The 26,656-nt window shown below is 39.9% G+C and overlaps 1 protein-coding gene across 1 annotated transcript in view; it reads right to left on the minus strand.

Moving 5' to 3' along the window:
* Nucleotides 1-20,957: 20,957 nt before the first annotated feature.
* The window catches only part of PTPDC1 (protein tyrosine phosphatase domain containing 1), an 88,577-nt gene continuing 82,878 nt past the window's right edge, over nt 20,958-26,656 (minus strand). Inside the window, exons 9-10 of the mRNA XM_060013526.1 lie at nt 23,872-23,982; nt 20,958-21,303 (exon numbers count right to left, since the gene is read on the minus strand). Of these exons, the coding sequence (XP_059869509.1) occupies nt 21,187-21,303; nt 23,872-23,982 (228 nt within the window). The 3' untranslated portion in view covers nt 20,958-21,186. The remainder of the gene's footprint in view (nt 21,304-23,871; nt 23,983-26,656) is intronic.

Genomic DNA, 26,656 nt, shown 5'->3' on the forward strand with positions numbered 1-26,656 from the left:
AATTGAAAGCATTTCCTCTAAGATCAGGAACAAGACAAGAATGTCCACTCTCACCACTATTATTCAACATAGGTTTGGAAGTCCTAGCCACAGCAATCAGAGAAGAAAAAGAAACAAAAGGAATACAAATTGGAAAAGAAGAAGTAAAACTATCACTGTTTGCAGATGACATGATACTATACATAGAGAATCCTAAAGATGCTACCAGAAAACTACTAGAGCTGATCAATGAATTGGGTGAAGTTTCAGGATACAAAATAAATGTACGGAAATCTCTTGCATTCCTATACACTAATGATGAAAAATCTGAAAGGGAAATTAAGGAATTGCTCCCATTTACCACTGCAGCAAAAAGAATAAAATACCTAGGAATAAAACTACTAGGGAGACAAAAGACCTGTATGCCGAAAACTATAAGTCGCTGATGAAATAAGTTAAAGATGATACAAAAAGATGGAGAAATATATCATGTTCTTGCATTCGAAGAATCAATATTATGAAAATGACTATACTACCCAAAGCAATCTACAGATTCAATGCAATCCCTATCAAATTACCAGTGGTATTTTTTACAGAACTAGAACAAAAAATTGCACAATTTTATGGCAACACAAAAGACCCTGAATAGCCAAAGCAGTTTTGAGGGAAAAAAACGGAGCAGGAGGAATCAGACTCCCTGACTTCAGACTTTACTACAAATCTACAGTAATCAAGACAATATCTTACTGGCACAAAAACAGAAATATAGATCAATGGAACAGGATAGAAGGCCCAGAGATAAACCCACACACCTATGGTCAACTAATCTATGACAAAGGAGGCAAGGATATACAATGGAGAAAAGACAGTCTTTTCAATAAGTGGTGCTGGGAAAACTGGACAGCCACATGTAAAAGAATGAAATGAGAACACTCCCTAACACCATACACAAAAATAAACTCAAAATGGATTAGAGACCTAAACCTCAGACCAGACACTATAAAAATCTTAGAGGAAAACATAGGAAGAACACTGACATAAGTCACAGAAAGATCTTTTTTGATCCACCTCCTAGAGTAATGGAAATAAAAACAAAAATAAACAAATGGGACCTAATGAAACTTAAAAGCTTTTGCCAAGCAAAGGAAACTACACACAAGACGAAAAGACAACCCTCAGAATGGGAGAACATATTTGCAAACGAATCAATGGATAAAGCATTAATCTCCAAAATATATAAACAGCTCATGCAGCTCAATTTTTTTTTTTTTTTTTTTTTGCGGTACGCGGGTCTCTCACTGCTGTGGCCCCTCCCGTCGCGGAGCACAGGCTCCGGACGTGCAGGCTCAGCGGCCATGGCTCACGGGCGCAGCCGCTCCACGGAATGTGGGATCTTCCTGGACCGGGGCATGAACCCGTGTCCCCTGCATCGGCAGGCAGACTCTCAACCACTGCGCCACCAGGGAAGCCCCCTGCAGCTCAATTTTAAAGAAACAAAAAACCCAATCCAAAAATGGGCAGAAAACCTAAATAGACATTTCTCCAAAGAAGACATACAAATGGCCAAGAGGCACATGAAAAGCTGCTCAACATCACTAATTATTAGAGAAATGCAAATGAAAACTACAATGAGATATCACCTCACACCAGTTAGAATGGGCATCATCAGAAAACCTACAAACAACAAATTCTGGAGAGGGTGTGGAGAAAAGGGAACCTTCTTTCAGTGTTGGTGGGATTGTAAATCGATACAACCACTATGGAGAACAGTATGGAGGTTCCTTAAAAAACTAAAAATAGAATTACCATATGACCCAGCAATCCCACTACTGGGCATATACCCAGAGAAAACCATAATTCAAAAAGACACATGCACCCCAATGTTCATTGAAGCAGTATTTACAATAACCAGGTCATGGAAGCAATCTAAATGTCCATCGACAGACGAATGGATAAAGAAGATATGGTACATATATACAGTGAAGTATTACTCAGCCATAAAAAGGAACGAAATTGGATCATTTGTAGAGACGTGGATGGATCTAGAGACTGTCATACAGAGTGAAGTAAGTCAGAAAGAGAAAAACAAATATCGTATATTAATGCATATATGTGGGACCTAGAAAAATGGTACAGATGAACTGGTTTGCAAGGCAGAAAGAGAGACACAGATGTAGAGAACAAATGTATGGACACCAAGGGGGGAAAGTGGCCGGGGGTGGTGGTGGTGTTGTGATGAATTGGGAGATTGGGATTGCCATATGTACGCTAATATGTATAAAATGGATAACTAATAAGAAACTTCTGTATAAAAAAATAAAATAAAATTCAAGAAAAACCCAGAGGATATGGTACATATATACGATGGAATATTACCCAGCCATAAAAAGGGACAAAATTGTGCAATTTGCAGAGATTTGGATGGACCTAGAGACTGTCATACAGAGTGAAGTAAGTCAGAAAGAGAAAAACAAATATTGTATAATATCACTTACATGTGGAATGTAGAAAAATGATACAGATGAACTTATCTGCAAAGCAGAAATAGAGACACAGACGTAGAGAACTGACATATGGATACCAGGGAAGGAAGGGAGAGTGGGATGAATTGGGAGATTGGGATTGACATATATACACTACTATGTATAAAATAGATAACTAAGGGGAACCTACTGTATAGCACAGGGAGCTCTACTCAGTGCTCTGTGGTGAACTAAATGGGAAGGAAATCCAAAAAAGAGGGGATATATGTATATGTATAGATGACTCACTTTGCTGTACAGCAGAAACTAACACAACATTGTAAAGCAACTATGCTCCAATAAAAATTAATTAAAAAATATTTTTTACTTTTTACTCTTGAAGCCTTTTATTTCTTTTTGTTGTACCAACTGACTGTACCAACTAGAACCTCCAGTACAATGTTGAAAAGGACTCGTAGGAGCAGCCCTCCCTGATTTGTTCCTAATCTTATGGGGACAGCACTGAGACTTTCATCCTTATACATGACATCTGCTGTAGGCTTTTTGTAGGTGTCCTTCAGCAGGTTGAGGAAGTTCCTTTCTATTATTTGATGAGAATTTTTATTGGAAATGGATGTTGGATTTTGTCAAATGCTTTTTCTGTGTCTCTTGAAGATGATGATCTGTTTTTTTTTCTTTTCTGTTTGTTTATATGGTAATTCCCTCATGCATGAAATGATCAGTACTCAGCTGAGCACCCAAGGGGGCCCTCTGCAGATCTCTGGGCTCCTGCCTGTGCAGCTCTCTCCTGGGTGGCACTCTGTCCAGCAGCTCTAGCCACCTGGTCTCTCCTGACTCTCAGCTCCATTTCCTCCAGTGGGAAAGTGCCAGGCTGTTCTCAGTCTCCTTTTCTTTGCCACAGTCTGGAAACTTTCTCAGGGCAGTAAGTTGTGGCAATATTGCGGCTCACAACATCTGTTTCCCATCTCCCAAAGGTCACTGTATTTTGTTGTCTGAGGTCCAGTTTCTTAAATATTGTCATTGTTGTTGTTGGTGGTGGTGCTGGGGTGTGTGTGTGTTTTCTTGTTTCACGGGTGAGGTAAATATGGTCTCTTTTCCGTCTTGGCTAGCAGGGGAGGCCATATACAGAAAGTTATGTAAGTTGAAAAATAATACATTGTACATATTGCTTTTCTTTTTTAAACTTTGCATCATGGAAAATTTCAAAGATATACAAAAACAGAGAAAATGAATCCCTATATACCCAACAACCAGCTTTAACAATGATTAATTTATGACCAATCTTGTTTCATCTATAACTCTGCCCTCATCTTAGGAGACCCTTTCTCCCATTAGGTAATTTTGAAACAAATTACAGACATTGCATCATTTTATTTGTAAGTACTTCAGCTTATATCTTTTTTTTTTTTTTTTTTTTTTTTTTTTTGCGGTACTCAGGCCTCTCACTGTTGTGGCCTCTTCTGTTGCAGAGCACAGGCTCCGGACGCGCAGGCTCAGCGGCCATGGCTCACGGGCTCAGCCGCTCCGTGGCACGTGGGATCTTCCCGGACCTGGAAACGAACCCATGTCCCCTGCATCGGCAGGCGGACTCTCAACCACTGTGCCACCAGGGAAGCTCCCAGCTTATATCTTTAAAATATGACTTTTTAAAAAAGTAAATGACAATTCCATTATATCATCAACTATATAGATGTTGTTGTCATTGCTGTTTTATAATAGTTTGTTCATATCAGGATCCTGCCCAGGTCTATACGGTGCATTTGGCAGATAGGTCTCTTTAAATCTATAGATTCCCTCCCTTGTGATTTATTTACTGAAGAAATCTGGTCATTTGTCCTATATAGTTTCCCAGAGAATGGAGATTCTGGTTGCAACCCCAAGTTGTCTTTAACAACTGATGAGCTTAGATGTGATTCCATTTCTAGATTTTGGCAAATATTTAACAGGTTGTTGTGTATAGTAGCATCATGAATTCATAATCTGATTGTCCCTCTTTGTAGTGTTCTACCAGCCTCCTGTGCATACCCCTACCATAGTATAATCATACACCTCATATTAGTCTGCTGAGGCTGCCACAACAAAATTCCATAGACTGGGTGAGTTAAACAACAGAAATTTATTTTCTCACAGTTGTAGAGGCTGTAAATCTGAGGTTAAGTTCTGGCAGGTTGATTCCTGGTGAGGACTCACTTCCTGGTTTGTAGACAGCCAACTTCTCCCTGTGTCCCCACATAGCAGAGAGAAAACTCTGGTATCTCTTCCTTTTCTTATAAGGGCACCAGCCATGTCATATTAGGGCCCCACCTTTATGGCCTCATTTAACCTTTATCATCTCCTCACAGGCCCTATGTCCAAATAGACACATTGGGAATTAGGGTTTCAATATATGAGTTTTGGGGACACACAAATATTTAGTCCATAATACACTTTAAGATTGTCTTTTTAAAACAATAAATTTTTTTTCCCATAAATTTATTTATTTTTGGCTGCATTGGGTCTTTGTTGCTGCACGCAGGCTTTCTCTAGTTGCAGCAAGCAGGGGCTACTCTTCATTGTGGTGCATGGGCTTCTCATTGCGGTGGCTTCTCTTGTTGCGGAGCATGGGCTCTAGGCGCACAGGCTTCAGTAGTTGTGGCACCCGGCCTCAGCAGTTGTGGCTCACGGGCTCTAGAGTGCAGGCTAAGTAGTTGTGACGCACGGGCTTAGTTGCTCCACGGCATGTGGGATCTCCCCAGACCAGGGCTCGAACCCGTGTCTCTTGCATTGGCAGGTGGATTCTTAACCACTGCGCCACCAGGGAAGCCCCTAAAACAATAAACTTTTAAAGAATAGTTTTAGTTTAACACAAAAATTTCAAAGAAAGAGTAGAATTCTTGTATATTCCTGACTCAATTTCCCTACTGTTAACATTCTATATCACCATGGTATGTTTGTCACAAGTAAGAAACCAACATTGGTACATTGCTCTTAACTAAACTTGACACTTTACTTGGATTTCACCAATTTTCTCCGTGTCCTTTTTCTGTTCCAGAATTCAATCTTGGATATCACAGTCATCATGTCTCCTTAGCCTCCCCTGGGCTGTGAGAGTTTCTCAGATTTTCCTGGTCCTTGATTAACTTGATAGTTTTGAGGAGGACTTCCCAGGTTTTTTGATGAATGTCCCACAGTTTGGGTTTGCCTGATGTTTTCCTCGTGGTTAGACTGGACTTATGGGTTTTGGGGAGGATGACCACAGAGGTAAAGTGCCTTTCTCCCCATGTCATGCCATGGAAAAATGCTATCAACATGACTTACGGAGGAGAGGGGGAAGATGGCGGAAGAGTAAGATGTGGAGATCACCTTCCTCCCCACAGATACATCAGAAATACATCTACACGTGGAACAATCCTACAGAACACCTACTGAACGCTGGCAGAAGACCTCAGACCTCCCAAAAGGCAAGAAACTCCCCATGTACCTGGGTAGGGCCAAAGAAAAAAGAATAAACACAGACAAAAGAATACGGATGGGGCCTGCACCAGTGGGAGGGAGCCGTGAAGGAGGAAAGGTTTCCACACACTAGAAGCCCCTTCGCAGGCAGAAACTGCGGGTGACGGAGGGGGGGAGACTCAGAGCCGTGGAGGAGACCGCAGCTACAGGGGTGCAGAGGGCAAAGCGGAGAGATTTCCGCACAGAGGATTGGTGGTGCCGACCAGCACTCACCTCACCAGCCGAGAGGCTTATCTGCTCACCCGCGGAGGCGGGCGGGGCTGGGAGCTGAGGCTCCGGCTTCAGGTTGGAGCACAGGGAGAGTGTGAACACAGCCTGAAGGGGTTAGTGCACCACGGCTAGCCCGGAGGGAGTCCGGGAAAAAGTCTGGACCTGCCGAAGAGGCAAGAGACTTTTTCTTCCCTCTTTGTTTCCTGGTGTGCAAGGAGAGGGGATTAAGAGCGCTGCTTAAAGAGCTCCAGAGATGGGCGCGAGCTGCGGCTATAAGCGCGGACCCCAGAGATGGGCATGAGATGCTAAGGCTGCTGCTGCAGCCACCAAGAAGCCTGTGTGCAAGCACAGGTCACTATTCACACCCCCCTTCTGGGGAGCCTGTGCAGCCCGTCACTGCCAGGGTCCCGGGATCCAGGGACAACTTCCCCAGGAGAACGCACGGCACGCCTCAGGCTGGTGCAACTTCACGCTGGCCTCTGCTGCTGCAGGCTCGCCCCGCACTCCATGACCCTCCCTCTCCCTGGCCTGAGTGATCCAGAGCCCCCGAATCAGTGGCTCCTTTAACCCCGTCCTGTCTGAGCGAAGAACAAACGCGCTCCGGCGACCTACACTCAGAGGCAGGGCCAAATCCAAAGCTGAACCCCAGGAGCTGTGCCAACAAAGAAGAGAAAGGGAAATCTCTCCCAGCAGCCTCAGGAGCAGCGGATTAAATCTCCACATTCAACTTGATGTACCCTGCATCTGTGGAATACCTGAAAAGACAACGAATCATCCCAAATTGAGAGGGGGACTTTGAGCGCAAGATTTATTATTTTTTCCCTTTTCCTCTTTTTGTGAGTATGTATGTGTATGCTTTTGTGTGAGATTTTGTCTGCATAGCTTTGCTTTCACCATTTGTCCTAGGGTTCTACCCGTCCGATTTTTGCTGTTGTTGTTGTTTTTACTTAAAAAAAAATTGTTTTTTCTTAATAATTCTTTTATTTTAATAACTTTATTTTATTTTACCTTACCTTATTTTATTTTCCTTTAACCTCTTTCTTTCTACTTTTGCTCCCTTTGATTCTGAGCCATGTGGATGAAAGGCTTTTGGTGCTGCAGCCAGGAGTCATTGCTGTGCCTCTGAGGTGGGAGAGCCAACTTCAGGACACTGGTCCACAAGAGACATCCCAGCTCCATGTAATATCGAATGGAGAAAATCTCCCAGAGATCTCCAACTCAACACCAACACCCAGCTTCACTCACCGACCAGCAAGCTACAGTGCTGGACACTCTATGCCAAACAACTATCAAGACAGGAACACAACCACACCCATTAGCAGAGAGGCTGCCTAAAATCATAAAAAGTCCACAGACACCCCAAAACACACCACCAGACATGGACCTGCCCACCAGAAAGATAAGATCCAGCCTCATCCACCAGAACACAGGCACTAGTCCCCTCCACCAGGAAGCCTGCAAAACCCACTGAACCAACCTTAGCCACTGGGGACAGACACCAAAAACAACGGGAACTACGAACCTGCAGCCTGCAATAAGGAGACCCCAAACACAGTAAGATAAGCAAAATGAGAAGACAGAAAAACACACAAAAGGTGAAGGAGCAAGATAAAACCCCACCAGACCTAACAAATGAAGAGGAAATAGGCAGTCTACCTGAAAAAGATTTCAGAATAATGATAGTAAAGATGATCCAAAATCTTGGAAATAGAATAGACAAAATGCAAGAAACATTTAACAAGGACCTAGAAGAACTAAAGATGAAACAAGCAACGATGAACAACACAATTAATGCAATTAACAATAATCTAGAAGGGGTCAATAGCAGAATCACTGAGGCATTTGAACGGATAAGTGACCTGGAAGATAAGATAGTGGAAATAACTACTGCAGAGCATAATAAAGAAAAAAGAATGAAAAGACCTGAGGACAGTCTCAGAGGCCTCTGGGACAACATTAAATGCACTAACACTCGAATTATAGGGGTTCCAGAAGAAGAAGAGAAAAAGAAAGAGACTAAGAAAATATTTGAAGAGATTATACTTGAAACTTCCCTAATATGGGAAAGGAAATAGTTAATCAAGTCCAGGAAGCACAGAGAGTCCCATACAGGATAAATACAAGGAGAGACACGCCAAGATACATATTAATCAAACTGTCAAAAATTAAACACAAAGAAAACATATTAAAAGCAGCAAGGGAAAAACAACAAATAACACGCAAGGGAATCCCCATAAGGTTAACAGCTGATATTTCAGCAGAAAGTCTTCAAGCCAAAAGGGAATGGCAGGACATATTTAAAGTGATGAAGGAGAAAAACCTACATCAAGATTCCTCTATCCAGCAAGGATCTCATTCAGATTTGATGGAGAAATTAAAACCTTTACAGACAAGCAAAATCTGAGAGAGTTCAGCACCACCAAACCAGCTTTACAACAAATGCTAAAGGATCTACTATAGGCAAGAAACACAAGAGAAGCAAAAGACCTATAATAACGAAACCAAAACAATTAAGCAAATGGGAATAGGAACATACATATAGATAATAACCTTAATTGTAAATGGAATAAATGCTCCCACCAAAAGACACAGATTGGCTGAATGGATACAAAAACAAGACCCATATATATGCTGTCTATGAGAGACGCATTTCAGACGTAGAGACACATACAGACTGAAAGTGAGGGGATGGAAAAAGATATTCCATGCAAATAGACACCAAAAGAAAGCTGGAGTAGCAATTCTCATATCAGTCAAAATAGACTTTAAAATACAGACTATTAGAAGAGACAAAGAAGGACACGACATAATGATCAAGGGATCAATCCAAGAAGATATAACAATTATAAATATTTATGCACCCAACATAGGAGCACTGAATACATAAGGCAAATACTAACAGCCATAAAAGGGGAAATCGACAGTAACACATTCATAGTAGGGGACTTTAACACCCCACTTTCACCAATAGACAGATCATGAAAAATGAAAATAAATAAGGAAACACAAGCTTTAAATGATACATAAACAAGACGGAGTTAATTGATATTATAGGACATTCCATCCCAAAACAACAGAATACACATTTTTCTCAAGTGCTCATGGAACATTCTCCAGGATAGATCATATCTTCGGTCACAAATCAAGCCTTGGTAAATTTAAGAAAATTGAAATTGTATCAAGTATCTTTTCCGACCACAATGCTGTTAGACTTGATATCAATTACAGGAAAAGATCGGTAAAAAATAAAAACACATGAAGGCTAAACAATACACTACTTCATAGCGAAGTGATCACTGAAAAAATCAAAGAGGAAATCAAAAACTACCTAGAAACAAATGACAATGGAGACACGATGACCCAAAACCTATGGGATGCAGCAAAAGCAGTACTAAGAGGGAAGTTTATAGCAATACAAGCCTACCTTAAGAAACAGGAAACATCTCAAATAACGTAACCTTGCACCTAAAGCAATTACAGAAAGAAGAACAAAAAAACCCAAAGTTAGCAGAAGGAAAGAAATCATAAAGATCAGATCAGAAATAAATGAAAAAGAAATGAAGGAAACGATGACAAAGATCAATAAAACTAAAAGCTGGTTCTTTGAGAAGATAAACAAAATTGATAAACCATTAGCCAGACTCATCAAGAAACAAAGGGAGAAGACTCAAATCAATAGAATTAGAAATGAAAAAGGACAAGTAACAACTGACACTGCAGAAATACAAAAGATCATGAGAGATTACTACAAGCAACTCTATGCCAATAAAGTGGACTGCCTGGAAGAAATGGACAAATTCTTAGAAATGCACAACCTCCCAAGACTGAATCAGGAAGAAATAGAAAATGTGAACAGACCAATCACAGGCACTGAAATTGAAACTGTGATTAAAAATCTTCCAACAAACAAAAGTCCAGATGGCTCCGCAAGCAAATTCTATCAAACATTTAGAGAAGAGCTAACACCTATCCTTCTCAAAGTCTTCCAAATTATAGCAGAGGGAGGAAAACTCCCAAACTCATTCTATGAGGCCACCATCACTCTGATACCAAAAACCAGACAAGGATGTCACAAAGAAAGAAAACTACAGGCCAATATCACTGATGAACATAGATGCAAAAATCCTCAACAAAATACCAGCAAACAGAATCCAACAGCACATTAAAAGGATCATACACCATGATCAAGTGGGGTTTATTCCAGGAATGCAAAGATTCTTCAATATGCTCATATCAATCAATGTGATACACAATATTAACAAATTGAAGGAGAAAAACCATATGATCATGTCAATAGTTGCAGAGAAAGCTTTTGACAAAATTCAACACCCATTTATGTGAAAAACTCGGCAGAAAGTAGGTATAGAGGGAACTTTCCTCAACATAATAAAGGCCATATATGTCAAACCCACAGCCAACATCATCCTCAATGGTGAAAAACTGAAAGCATTTCCACTAAGATCAGGAAAAAGACAAGGTTGCCCACTCTCACCACTCTTATTCAACATAGTTTTGGAAGTTTTAGCCACAGCAATCAGAGAAGAAAAGGAAATAAAAGGAATCCAAATCAGAAAAGAAGAAGTAAAGCTCTCACTGTTTGCAGATGACATGATACTATACATAGAGAATCCTAAAGATGCTACCAGAAACCTACTAGAGCTAATCAATGAATTTGGTAAAGTAGCACGATACAAAATTAATGCACAGAAATCTCTCGCATTCCTATACATAAGGATGAAAAATCTGAAAGTGAAATCAAGAAAAGACTCCCATTTACCATTGCAACAAAAAGAATAAAATATCTAGGAATAAACCTTCTGAAGGAGACAAAAGAACTGTATGCAGAAAATTATAAGACACTGATGAAAGAAATTAACGATGATACAAATAGATGGAGAGATATACCATGTTGGATTGGAAGAATAAACATTGTGAAAATGACTGTACTACCCACAGCAATCTATAGATTCAATGCAATCCCTATCAAACTACCAATGGCATTTTTCACAGAACTAGAACAAAAAATTTCACAATTTGCATGGAAACACAAAAGACCCTGAAGAGCCAAAGCAATCTTGAGAACAAAAAACGGAGATGGCGGAATCAGGCTCCCTGACTTCAGGCTATACTACAAAGCTACAGTAAACAAGACAGTATGGTACTGGCACAAAAACAGAAAGATAGATCAATGGAACAGGATAGAAAGCCCAGAGATAAACCCATGCACATATGGTCACCTTATCTTTGATAAAGGAGGCAGGAATGTACAGTGTAGAAAGGACAGCCTCTTCAATAAGTGGTGCTGGAAAACTGGACAGGTAAATGTAACAGTATGAGAGTAGATCACTCCCTAACACTATTCACAAAAATAAGCTCAAAATGGATTAAAGACCTAAATGTAAGGCCAGAATCTATAAAACTCTTAGAGGAAAACATAGGCAGAACACTCTATGACATAAATCACAGCAAGATCCTTTTTGACCCACCTCCTAGAGAAATGGAAATAAAGACAAAAATAAACAAATGGGACCTAATGAAACTTCAAAGCTTTTGCACAGCAAAGGAAATCATAAACAAGAGCAAAGGACAACCCTCAGAATGGGAGAAAATATTTGCAAATGAAGCAACTGACAAAGGATTTATCTCCAAAATTTACAAGCAGCTTATGCAGCTCAATAACAAAAAAACAAACAACCCAATCCAAAAATGGGCAGATGACCTAAATAGACATTTCTCCAAAGTAGATATACAGACTGCCAACAAACACATGAAAGAATGCTCAACATCATTAATCATTAGAGAAATGCAAATCAAAACTACAATGAGATTTCATCTCACACCAATCAGAATGGCCATCATCAAAAAATCTAGAAACAATAAATGCTGGAGAGGGTGTGAAGCAAAGGGAACACTGTTGCACTGCTGGTGGGAATGTGAATTGGTACAGCCACTATGGAGAACAGTATGGAGGTTCCTTAGAAAACTACAAATAGGGCCTTCCCTCGTGGCACAGTGGTTGAGAGTCTGCCTGCTGATGCAGGGGACACGGGTTCGTGCCCCGGTTTAGGAAGATCCAACATGATGCGGAGCTGCTGTGCCTGTGAGTTATGGCTGCTGAGCCTGCATGTCTGGAGCCTGTGCTCTGCGATGGGAGAGGCCACAATATTGAGAGGCCTGTGTACCACAAAAACAAAAACAACAACAACAAAAAAACTACAAAGAGAACTACCATATGACCCAGCAATCCCACTACTGGGTATATACCCTGAGAAAACCATAATTCAAAAAGAGTCATGTACCATAATGTTCATGGCAGCTCTATTTACAATAGCCAGGAGATGGAATCAACCTAAGTGTCCATCATCGGATGAATGGATAAAGAAGATGTGGCACATATATACAATGGAATATTACTCAGCCATAAAAAGAAACGAAATTGAGCTATTTGTAATGAGGTGGATGGACCAAGAGTCTGTCATGCAGAGTGAAGTAAGTCAGAAAGAGAAAGACAAATACCATATGCTAACACATATATATGGAATTTAAGGGAAAAAAATGTCATGAAGAACCTAGGGGTAAGACAGGAATAAAGACACAGACCTACTAGAGAATGGACTTGAGGATATGGGGAGGGGGAAGGGTAAGCTGTGACAAAGTGAGAGAGTGGCATGGACACATATACACTTCCAAATGTAAAATAGATAGCTAGTGGGAAGCAGCAGCATAGCAGAGGGAGATCAGCTCAGTGCTTTGTGACCACCTAGAGGGGTGGGATAGGGAGGGTGGGAGGGAGGGAGATGCAAGAGGGAAGAGATATGGGAACATATGTATATGTATAACTGATTCACTTTGTTATAAAGCAGAAAGTAACACACCATTGTAAAGCAATTATACTCCAATAAAGTTGTAAAAAAGAAAACCAAAAAAACAGAAAAAACTTGACTTACCAGTGATGATATTGACCTTGATTCCCTGGCCTGGACCTGTTTGCCAGTTTTCTCCACTGTAACCTGATACACCTTCCTGCCCCCTTCCATATTATACTTTCTGTAAGCAACTTACTAAGTGCATCTCACATTTTAGTGGGGAAGAGAAGCTACCTAAATTAATCTGGAATTCTTCATAGGAGATTTGTCTCATCTCCTCCACTTATCTATTGCTCACTTATTTATATAATTATGGCCTCACAGATATTTTATACTTTTTGTATGGCTCATGCATTGTAGAAAAACAAATGGTGAAATGGTGGGCTGGATTTGGCCTGACCCCAAGTCTAGGAGACTCCTCAGGAAGGACTCATGTGAATAATATTCTCTGAGTTATTTTATGTTCATACAAATGTGTGGCCTTTATATATAACGGTTGCATTGCTTGGAAACAAAATCCTTTTTTCCATTTCTTCAAAAACACAAAGGTGGGGCTGTTGGAATTGCATTGAATCTTTAAATAGCTTAGAAAATAGCTTGACATTTTAACAAGCTACTCATGTGTCATTTATTTTCTGGCATGGTGTTGCTTTTGAAAAGTCTGATGTCAGTCTGATTTTACTTCCCTTTTAAATGACTTGGTCTCTTTGTCTGATTCTCCAAAGAGGTTTTTCTTTTTCCTTTAAAGTCCAATCATTTTACTAGAATATGTGTCATTGTTGGCCAGTCTGGGTCGATTTTCCCATGTATTGATAAATGGAGTGAACTTTTAGTATATAGTTTTTTTTTTTTTTTTTTTGGTACGTGGGCCTCTCACTGCTGTGGCCTCTCCTGCTGTGGAGCACAGGCTCCGGACGCGCAGGCTCAGCGGCCATGGCTCACGGGTCCAGCCGCTCCGCGGCACGTGGGATCTTCCTGGACCGGGGCACGAACCCGTGTCCCCTGCATTGGCAGGCGGACTCTCAACCACTGCGCCACCAGGGAAGCCCAGTACATACTTTTAAGTCTTCTTTTACTGAACCATTTTTTTGGTATTACAGTTTATAATTTGTTTTTTCCATTATTTTGGCTTTCTTTTTTGGATATTCCTATTATACTTATGTTGAATCTTCTTTGACTATCTTCTGTATCTATCACTTTTCTCAAATCTTTTTAATCTTTGTAAATTTGTTTTCCTCCTTCCCACCTTTGTCTCTCTTGGATTTATTTGCTCTTGTGCTCCATCTAGTTTAATTTTCAGTTTCTCAAAGCTTTTCTTATTTCTAATTTTCTTGAGTTCATCTGCTTTCCTTTCAGAACTTCTTTTTATCCAATCATGTCATTTCTGAGTTTTTCATATTCTAATTTTTTGTTATTCTATCATAGCTTCTATAATCCTAATTTTTAAAGCTCATTTAAATATTAAGTATTTGCAAGCGTATTTTTCTGGCATCCTTTCTTTATTCATAGAGATGTTATTCTGAACCTAATCCATTAATCTTTTTTATTCTTTTAATAATTTTATATGGGATTGTTGCTCATTCTATGTGAGATGGGGCAGAACTGCTTCCCTACCTTCATGGTTTCAGGGCTTCTTTCTCTGTGGTTTTTGAAAAGTGATGAAAAAAACAAAACAAAACAACTCATACTTTGTTCCTCTCCCAACTTTTAAAAAGATCTTCTCTTTCCTTTGTCCTCAATTTCTCCCTCCTTGTCAAATTGAATTCTACTTCCAGCAGCATCTCCTTAGTAGGAGTCACAAAGATATTTATGTTAAGAAGTACAGAACAGGTTTTTGTTCTTCTAAATGAACTATTTTAGAAATTTTTCAATTACTGATATATATAAATATCAATAAATACAATATAACTAAGCAAAACCTCTTTGAGGAACTTAATGATTCTTAGGAGAGCAAAGGGGTCCTGAGATAAACCAGTCAGAATTGCTGCAGAGGAGCCAGTGTTTGTTGTGTGCATTTGTGTATGCAGAATCCACTGTCACATGCATGTATGTGTGTATCAGTGACTCTACAGCTTTGCTTTGTCACATAGTGTCTCAGTTGCTGAGAATGGAATGCTGAAGTCCCAACCCTAATTGTGGCTTTGTCTATTTCTCCTTTCAGCTCTATCAGGTTTTGCTTCATGTAACTGGATGCTCTGATGGTTGGTGTGTACGTATTCAGGATTGTGTGTCCCTGGTGGGTTGATCCTTTTATCACTGTGTAATGTTTCTGTAATTTTCTTTGCTCCAAATTCTACTTTATCAGATACTAATATAACAATTCTGTTTTTAAAAAATAGTGTATGCTATAACCTATCTACAACATTGTATTTTAATGTTTCTGGCAGACAGGATTTATTAATCATTTTTTATCCACTTGGCCAATCTGTCTTTTAATTGGTGCATTTAGACTATCTGAATTTAGGTAATTGTTAGAACTTAAGTCAGTCATTTTATTATTTGTTTGCTTGCTTTGCATTCCTCACTCGTTTCTTTTCTTTCCTGTTGTAGTTATTTGAACATTAAAAAAAAGTCCATCCTGGTTATAGTTTGTGAGAGTATCACTTTGCATAGTTTTCCTAGTGCTTACTGTAGGTATGACATATGTAACTTGGCACAGTCTACTGGCACGGGTATTTTACTACTTTGAATGAAGTGGAGAAGTATTACTTCCATTATGCCCCTATACACTCCACTCTCTTGTTTTTAAATATAATTGCCCTAGCTATTTTTTCTATATACACAGACATCAGGGCTCTCCCCTCCTTTCCTCTACCCCCTTCCCTTTCTTTTACCCTCATTTATTGAATCCCTTTTATGTGCCCAGTGTTACACTAGGAGTAGTTCTATGGATGAAAAGAATATCAACAAATCCAGCATCCTATGTTTAAGTCCTGTGAGAGACAGAGATGCATGTGAACACACACGTGAGAGAAGAGGAAACACAAATGTCCCCAAACATTGGAACACTATCTCCATCAACTAGATCTGGCAAAAATCAAGCATTCATCAGACAGTACTAAGTGTTGACAAGGATGCAGAGCAATGGGAGCTCTCATTCATGGCCGCTGGGAGTGTAAACAGGTACAAACATTTTTAGAAATGCTTTGTTATTGCATAGGAAACTGGACATGTGCATACCTTAAAGCCCACAAATTCCACTCTGAGCTACACAGGCTAGAGAAACTTGAGTGTGTGCACTCATGTGTTTATATTAATGTACAAATATAAACCACCAAGTGTCTATCACAAGTCAAAGGGATAAATGGTGGTATATCCACACAATGAAATACCACTCAGCAGATAACACACAGATCACACATCAACACGCAGAAATATGAGCATGTTGAGCAAAAAAAAGCAAGTCACAGGAAAATGCATACTGCATTCTTCAGTTTACATGAAGTTTTTAACCAAGCAATGTGTTATTTGAAGTAAAACTATAAACACACACAAGGTACACTGTAAGCACTGAGGAGGAGCAGAGATTTTGCTTTCTCCTGTGTCAGTCAGCTCAGGCTGCTGTAACAAAATACTACAGATGGGTGGATTAAACAACAGACATTTATTTTCCCACAATTCTGGAGGCTGGGAGTCCAAGATGAAAGTATCAGCAGCGTGGGTTCCCCAGTGACCTCTCCTTGGCTTGAAGATGGCCATATACTCTGTGTCCTCATATCTTCCCTTTGTGCATGTCTGTGTCCTGATCTTTTCTTCTAAGGACAGCAGTCAGATTGGATTAGGGCCCACACATATGGGCGTCCTTTTAACTTAATCACCCCTTAAAAGGCCCTATCTCCAAACAGAGTCACATTTTGAGGTACTGGGGATTAGGACTTCAACATATGAATTTTAGGACATAATTCAGCCTATAACACCTCCCCACCTCCTTGGTCGTCAGGTAGTTGAATTTTACACTTAACAAAGAGTTAATTAGAACATATTCTGTTTGAAGGGATCAGAGCTGAGTTTTGAAGGACATAGAGAATTAACTGAATAACAAGTGTTGAGAATTAGTCTTCCAGCATTGTATAGAAAGAGTGCAAGTGTGGACTGAAGGGGGTAGCGAGGTGGCATACAATGCAGAACTCAGGGTGCTGATGGAAGGAGAAGATAGCATGGACAAGTGACGTGGCAGATATAGACTTGGCTCCTGATGGCGGGATGAATGATGGAATGATTCCTGGGTGTCCCCAGCATCAGCAGAGTGCAAGCACAGAGTAGCACAAATCAACTGCTGAAAGAATAGGAGTTTCGTATTAGTCTCTTCCAATTGTATTGGAACTCTAATGTGAGCATACAAGATATTCTTAGAAAATAATTGATCATCTAAACTTTGCTAAAATAATTCAGAAAATGTCACCTACCAGTCCCAGGTACACTAAATTTAGTATTTGGTTGAACCATATGAAATGGCCCATATTTGATAATTCTTGACTTGCAGAAATGGCCATTCAATATGGTTCAACCTGATTCAACGTCTGAGTAGTCTTGTTTTATTTTTAAGAGGAGAAAGAAAATGATAAAGCAATTCACTAAATCAAAACCAAGGAATATTTGAAGACTGTAATCAAATGGTCATGTAAGTAGGAAAGTATTCTAAAAACATAACTTCTCTCCCAAAGAGGCAATTTTAAAACATGTTTTCATTTGCCTCCCAGAGGCAATCTTAAAACTTTTCATTCTTAAAACATCTTTTCATCAAAAAAGCCAGGAGGCAAGAGCGTAACAGCCTTCTATTGTGATATAAATTGCAGTGGATGTATGAAACTTATTTTGAGTGCAAAAGGTTTTATGATATTAAAGTCTTATTGGGACATTATTTTTAGTGACTGGATATTTTAATTGATGGCTTAGAACGAAGGTTTGCCACAGCTCCACTATTGAATGGCTCCATTGTGATTACTTATAAATCAGTTTTATTGTCAGCGTTGGGCTAATCAGAGATCAGCTCATGCGTAAAAGCATAACTAAAAAATAATGCACCACTGTGTAACAGGATTTGTTGAATTTTTCTCCTGCCATTTTATCTGTAAATAATTTTCAACACCTAACAATGAAAAGGGCTCCTTTGGTAAGGTGCTAATCTTGGGCCACATTCATAAAAATAAAAAGCACCAAAGGGAATGTGGTTCTTGGTTCACTTGCACTGAAAATATATCAATGCTTATTAATTTTGAACAACAAAGATCCTATGAGTAAGCTATCACTTTTAAACAATCACCCAAATTATTTGGGGGCCTTCAGATATCAAGAACTTGGGGCATGCACTGTTTACAACATAGCATCTCTGGAAATTTTTTTAGACTTCTGGAGAACAGCCAGAAATAGCACTCAAGCATATGAGTAAGTGTCCTCCACTTAAGAGAAAATAGAGATACTTTCTCTCTATTGAAGTATGATATATGGCTATTTTCATGGAATCCAGAGTGATGAAAGCACATACTCTTTCTCAGTTGGAAATGGGAAGCTGGCTGAAGCTAGGAGAAAGTAGATCAGCATAGCATTTCTGAGTTATGCAAATAGATGAAGCAATCTCTAAAACAGCAGCACTTCATCTCAAAGAGCATCAGCAAATTCTCTGAAATAGGAAAAAACTAAAAAGTGTGATATGCTAGAGATTTTATATATATATATATATATATATATATATATATATATATATATAAAACAGTAACAGAGTGAGCTCACTCTTTTTCAGAGGACAAAAAATGTGGGATATTTTTGCTGCAGTTATGGATAATGTGTTCTATAATGCCATCGTGGAGTCAAGTGCTGAAAGGGCCTCAAGAGGGAGGTAAGCATGGTTCAAAGTCAGTCAGAGGGGAATTCTTTCATCAGCCAAGTGTGAAAAATACTTCTCTCTTGGTCTTGTAAGAGAAGTAAGCAAGACAAGCATGTGCTCAGCCATGGTAGTTAAGTTCTGAATGTGTGCGCTTTTGGCCCTTTCCACTCTGCTGACCTAAATTTTGCAGCCCTGTAACTTCTTCCAGTAGGTAGATTTCTATCCTCCGGGCTACAAAGAACTCCCCACCATTTCAAAGACAGGAAGGCAGGAATCTTGCTGACCTTGAGATTTTCCTCACACATTCCTCTTAGAACCCTCGTATCTGCCGGCCTCCATCCCTTTGTCATTCTGAACCGACAGGGTGGGGACTGACTAGAGCCTGGCTAGCTGACTATTCAGCCTGCAACTCAGGCTGCCCATCAGGATACTCTAATCACAAAGCCACATCTTTATCATCAGGACCTCAGAAGCACCAAGCTAAAGAACTACAAGACGAAGGTTATGGGTTTTTTTTTTTCCCCACTTTTATTCAAATTAATACAAAAACTGTATACAGTCTAATTAATTTCTCCCACCATCTCTCTTTTTCAGGCTGATGCACTTAGATTTTAGACATGCACTGCTGTAGTCACATCATGGCTGTGCAGGACCTATCCTCTAATTTGAAACGACCATTTCAGACACACAAGCCAAAAGCCACTTGTCAAATAAGCCATGGGTGGTGCCTGCCCACGTGAGACTGACTGAGATGAGGATAAACACCTTTTTAGGTAAAAAACATATTTTTATAATGTACCTTTGGATAAACGCAACTGTTTTCTCCCCTTCTTTCCCAGATCAGGCACTTGAAAATAAGAAATTTCAGGAATGGGCAATCCAGTTCATTAAAATTCACTGGATTTGATTTCCTAAAAAATTCAAACAGCGTGGCATTTGGCATTTGCCACTAGAGTTAGTAAGACCGATAATGACTAAAATATTTTTGATGTGCTAGAGCTTGATTCAGAAATGCACAAGTTGGAGAAATTTCACTTGTTGTAAATTAGCCTTATTTCCCCTGAAATTCTGTCTTTAAGATTAAGTAGTAGCTTTAGTTAGAAACTGGTTTAATATCACTTTTATTGGGAAGAACTACTATCTGTTCTGTGGCTTGGCCTCTCGTGCCCCACATATTCATTTAAATAATATTTAATGGCTTCAATTGCTGATAGTTTTGTTTATAAGGAACTAAAATATTTTGAGCAATTACTTCCTCTTATCCAAATGAATGCAACCTACGTTGAGTCAAATTCAGTTTAAAAGTCTTAATTCTCATAGAAGTAAAGCAGCCAAAGATAGGGCCCTGAGGCATCTGGGTTTATGGAACGATAGACTCAGGAGGTGTGGGCTGGTGCTCGAGCTATCACAGCTATCACAACATCGGCAAGAACAGAACTGCCTCTGGGGAGAGGCTATGGCTGGGGTGCCCGCCCCTGTAAGACAGTTCTTTCTGCTGGAGTCCTGCAGCTTCCCATACTGCCTGTCACTGATCTCACTTTCTCTGTAAAGATGCTGCTCAGCTTAGCAACAGCCCAGGGGAGTGGGAATAAGGTTTGATGTGTTGAGAACTGCTCCTTCCGCCTGTGACAGCAGAGGTCAGTGAGGTTGTCTGGAAGCCTGACAAAGAGCAAGTCTATTTCCTACAGTAATAAGTCCCAAACACTGCACTGTCAATCCTTTAACGTAAAACTAAATCACTCTGAAAAATAATACATTTGAGATCCTTTGCCACACTTATAAAAAGAAAAAACAGATTCAAACAAATATTAAAAAATCCTTTAAAAATGTTGAGTCAATTGCCTTCTTATTAACAAATATAAAACCGTTTAAGACACTTGGTGACTTCCTTAGGTCGTGTATTGGGGAATAGACACACAGTGAAGTTTTACTACTAAAATTATCTATTTGGTAAAAACTCTAGGAAGAGTTCCATCAATAAGATAATTGTTTTGGAAAGAAGAGTTAAAACTTTTTCCAAAATGTCAAAAAGAATAAGGATGTAAACACCACATTCTTAAAATATTAATACAACAATATTAATCCAGTTAAATAAATAAAAGAAGTGGCACCAACTTTATGGCAATTTTTCAACACAAAAATGTAACTCAAGGATATTTTAAAATAAATAATTGCTCCAAACAGGAACAAGCATTCTTAGCACAAACCAAGAGCATCTGAAATAAAGTGCTATGAGACGAAGCAGTTCCACATTTCAGCTTGTTCATCTATGAGCAGAAATGCCATCTAGAGCTTCAGGTCTGAAATATTCACGAGGGGAAAGTCAGCTTCACTAAATAGCAGGCTTAGGGCCGTCTTTTGCCATTTTTCTTTTTTCTTCCAGTGTGTGCTTAAATATTTTCTTCAGGGTGTTGTAAACTATTGGTCCATTGTCAGAATCAAAATTAACCTGGTAACAAAGAAAATTCATATTCAGGATACTATAACAAGGATTTTAACCAGTCTTTATTTTGGGAGAAAAGGGGGTGGAGAAAAAAACAAAGACTTATAAACCAAATTATATACAATTAAAATGCACACACAATGCATTTCACACACTAGTTTTAATTAAAATACTATATTAGAACTGCCAATCATGTCAATACCAAATTTATGAATGAAAACTAAAAAAATTAAATCTAGTGCCTGGATATGTACAGTACTCATGAAGCAAGTCAACAGTGAGTGTGATGGGGGTTTTGAATGCAGAGACTAATCATGGATGGTATAAGGGAAAGGTCTCCTTATTAAAACAATGCACACCAGCTTAACTGTTGGACTGAGGTGACCTGAGGGGGAAGCCTAGCTTTCCACCTGTCAGCAATTATAGCCTCAGGTCATACCTAATCTTTCTGTAAAATGAAGACCACAAGATCCATCTCCTTAGGATTTCTCTGAGTACTAAATATGAGGCTCTAACACAAGCTTGGCACATGTAAATACCTCCATAAAGTTAATTTCCTTTCCCACTGGGGGGAAGGCACCACATATACATATTTGGATTGTTTACCCAAGTTCACCGTATTGCAGGGTTAGGAGTGATGTTAGGACAGAGAACCAGAGCAATCACCACACCTCCACCCCACTCCCATCGCCAAAGCAATGTGTGACTCCTTAGGAAAGGATCAGGATCACTTGGCCAGTGATCCCTTCCCTCCTGGAGAGAGAGAGTGAAGGCTGTTCCCTTATGAAGGGCTGGGAAGAGTCTGAGATTTCACCCTGATAACACACCTTATAGATGCTAGCAGAAGACATGAGATTGCTGGGTCGGAGACAAACAACTTTATGACTGAAGGCAGCACACGCTCCATAAGCACATGGGTTCCCTTGCCCTCCAACCCCCCTGGGGATGATGCAGAGGGACACAGGTGGAGTCTGCATCACAGCTGAGGAACTCCATGCTTAGGCAATCCCCCATGTTTGATGAGGGAGCTGTGGCAAGACTGCTAAGCTTTGGCCTGAAGGAAACATGATCTTTGTTACATAGGAAGCAGATGCTACACAGATTTCCTTGAAGAGCTAGCCTGGAATAGAAGCTATCAGGGCCTTTGCTCCTAAGATTGTGCACAAGGGGAGAGACCCAAGAACAGTATTCTAATATTTTTACAGACAGATTTGGAACAACTGGTATATTTAACTTTTCATTAGTATCCCCCTAAAAGGTCAACAGAAGTTGTAAAGAATTCCTACCACTTTCAGAGAGACCAGTATTCAGGATTTTTTTCCAGTTAAATTCAGAAATTTAACTTTATCTTAATCATTATTTTGTCTGTCCTATCTGCAAAAACTTATTAACAACAGTTTGAACTGTATACTTTGTTAAACACCAAATCACAACCATCCCCACACAGCAGTGGCCTCTGGGTCTATGAAAACATAAACAGAGACGTAAAGGATCACATGACTTTGGTTTTGAGGCACTGACTCTGGAAACAGTCATGAAGAGACTGAGAGGATGCAAAGTGGTTACTGCTGTAAAGCATCAGATGAGGAACAAAGAAACCTGCCAGAAGGACATCACTTTGGAAAGAGTGGATGGGGAAAGAGATTGGTGAATGAGTACAAATAATAAGTACTATTATCATTAATGTTTGCCACAGATGCTGTCATCGAAAAACTGGGTTCTTTGTTTAATGACATTTTTGTATCACATACGAGAGATACCAAACAAATTGGTTTAAGAGGTATGGGGAACATTTTCTTTCTTTCAATATTCATTTGGCTGCACCAGGTCTTAGTTGTGGCATGCGGGGTCTTTTGTTGTGGCAAGTGGGCTTCTCTCTAGCTGTGGTGCACGGGCCCCAGAGTGTGAGGGGTCAGTAGTTGTGGTGCGTGGGCTTGGTTGCCCCGTGGCATGTGGGATCTTAGTTCCCTGACCAGGGATCGAACCTGCGTCCCCTGCATTGGAAGGTAGATTCTTAACCACTGGACCACCAGGGAAGTCCCAAGGGAACCTTTTCTCTTGGTATGAAATCTGGCGTGTTTTTTCAGCCAGGAAAGACTGCTGCAGGCCAAAAGGATGTGCATGGAAAGGAAACATTATTTTACTTTTTGCTTAGGATTTGCCAACCAGACACGGTACCGAACTGCTAACGTTGGATGTTAAATTCTCAGTAGACAGTTTCTTGTTCAGACCCAAGGTAGAACTGCCTCAACAAGAAAAGATTCTCTGAGTTCTACTAGGAACATGATTTAAAAATATTTTCTCAACACTCAATTGTTTCTCTCTACACAAAACTTCTTTGTTCCAAAGTTTTCCTTCAAAAAGCCCACAGTTCAGCCTTTTATATCATTGTTAGGAAACTGATATTTTGTAGCCAAAAGTTTGCAACTATTTTCGAGAAATGTCAAACACATTTCCATTAAAGGGAAACATGGCCAAAAGGTTTATTTTAGAGAAGCCTGGTGACCCTCGGATTCTGATTTACAAAGATGATACTGAGTGTGGTCTGTAGGGGGAAAGAGAAGTGCCACCCACCTTAGTGAAGGCTTTAATGGCACGTGCAAGAACGGCTTCCTCCACGTGGGCAGGAATCATCTGCAGGCTCACTATGCAATGCAACACGCAAAGAATAGTCTGTTGCTGCCCCTGTTTTTGCAGAAATCAAAATCAAACAAGTTAGGGGTGGGATGGGGAGGGTGGGAGGGAGACGCAAGGGAGGGGATATATGTATACATATAGCTGATTCACTTTGTTACACAGCAGAAACTAACACAACATTGTAAAGCAATTATACTCCAATAAAGATGTTAGAAAAAAAATGCCTCAAGAAATAAACTTAAAACAACTGCTAAGCCAAGAACTGGTTTGTGACCAAGTAATCATTACCTCAAATACTAAACTATCTACCAAGGGCTCTACCAGTGTTTAGGGTTATGTGTTAACTTGAAAAGCTTTCAGTAGATAATATCAAAGCTGGTTAGTTATTACACAAAGTAGAGTTGAATCTGAAGATAAGTGCAATTTAAAATCAAATGCCTTCCATGCAGTGAACTGAGGACGATCCATTCTTGTTGTTTCTAGACATAATCGTTTCAGTATGGCCAGTAGATGCTGACACATCACAGCAATACGTGGACTAGATGGCTGGGTACTCAGTGCTCAGTACCTTCATCATGTCTTGCCAGTGGCAGACAATACTGAGTGGGGAGGGGCAGAAGAAGAAAGACAGCCACAGCCCTCCAGGAGCATGCCATAACATAAGGGGGAAGGTCCCTGAAGAATGTGTCCCCAACTTGACTCCTGTGGGTTGCTTTCTTTGGAGAAACAAAGGAGAAACTCCATCACTGGAGCAATTCGCATTCAATACACGTTGCCCCCTGAGAGCCACTAATTTCACTTCTGGAAATCTACTCTAAGGACATGATCTGAAATGCAGAAAAACCTGCAAGCACAAATTATCATTACAGTGATGCCTATAAAAGTAAAAAACTCTAAATAAGGTAAATGCCCTGCATGTGAGGGTTGGAGTGAATGATGAGGAAACAGCACAATGTGACAGAAAGTACATGACCTTTGTGCCGGAGTTTGTATCCTGCTCTGACACATGCTGCACACTGTGGGCAGACTGCTTCACATTCCCTTTTATGAAAAGTGGGGCCTCTACCTCTCTGAGTTATGGAGATGAACAAATATATATAAATTATGACCTAGCGAGGGCCTGGCCCATTGCCACCCAATGAAAGTTAACTGCCTTCCTTATCCACCCTCCTGTTTCATCTCTAAAATTTAAATGCTCAGAAAATAGCCTAAGAAAGGGACTGCAGATACAGGAATAACCTTATCTTTAAAGACATGCATCACACAACTGTGAGCAAGTGCCTGTCTGTATCTCTGTGTGTCTATATGAAGTAGTAATAGTAGTAGTAGAAGATTTGGAAGCAATGAGGTGTTTACACCACAGCGTAGTAGGTTACTCAAGGCTGATTATAACATTGTTTCCTAAAACAAAACAAAGCCTATTTATAAATGAAAATTTAATATCTCTTCAGGGTTAAAAATATTAAATTGTATAAAAGAATCTACAATGAAAAGTCTCTCTTGCTTCCTAGATCCACTGTCTCCTACTACTATTCTCTAAAGCAGGGGTCCCCAACCCCCGGGCCACGGACTGGTAACAGTCCATGGCCTGTTAGGAACCAGGCCGTACGGCAGGAGGTGAGCAGCGGACGAGTGAGCAAAGCTTCATCTGTATTTACAGCTGCTCACCATCACTCGCATTACTGCCTGAGCTCTGCCTCCTGTCAGCATTATGGTGAGTTGTGTAATTATTTCATTATATATTACAATATAAAAATAATAGAAATAAAGTGCACAATAAATGTAACGTGCTTGAATTATCCTGAAACCATCCTCCCCCCAACCCACTCCATGGAAAAACTGTCGTCCATGAAACCTCTCCCTACTGCCAATAAGGTTGGGGACTGCTGTTTTAAAGGCAACCACCATTATCAGTTTCTTATTTTTCCCTCTATATTTTATACATACACAAATTATATACATAAATGTATATATGTGACACACACCCTTTTTAAAGAAATACAAATGAATATATATTCCAACCTACCTCAGTTATTCACATTATATGTTCACAGTAAATAAGTAGAAACAAATACTTGAAAATGAAAAAGTGGTTAGTTATAACATACCCCCATGTTAGAGCATTACCTACCCATTAAAGTTAACATTAATGAAAAACTTAAACATGGAAAAATACCTATGTTACAATTTTGAGCAAAAATGAAGTATAAAGTTGTATGTGAAATAATTTTTACCAAGTTAACATATGCATCAGTAAGATTGAAAGAAAAGACTTGAAAATGTTTAAAGTAGTTCTCCTGGGGTTATGGGTATTTTCCCTTTTTATTTTTTGTATCTTCTAAATGTTTATACTGGGAATGCATTTCTTCTCTTACCTTGGAAAAATTTAAATTAGACCCCGATAAGGGATTCTGTGTGAATTCTCTTTTTTTTTTTTTTTTTGTGGTACGCGGGCCCCTCACTGTTGTGGCCTCTCCCATTGCGGAGCACAGGCTCCGGACGCGCAGGCTCAGCGGCCATGGCTCACGGGCCCAGCCGCTCCGCGGCATGTGGGATCTTCCCGGACCGGGGCACGAACCCGTGTCCCCTGCATCGGCAGGCGGACTCTCAACCACTGCGCCACCAGGGAAGCCCTTCTCTTTTTTATAATGTTTTTTTTTCAGTCTGTAAAACTTGTATTGAGGGCCTTAGTTAACTTCATCAACTGTTCAACAGCTACTTT

This window comes from Delphinus delphis, chromosome 6, assembly GCF_949987515.2.
Source record: "Delphinus delphis chromosome 6, mDelDel1.2, whole genome shotgun sequence".
Lineage (NCBI taxonomy): Eukaryota > Metazoa > Chordata > Mammalia > Artiodactyla > Delphinidae > Delphinus > Delphinus delphis.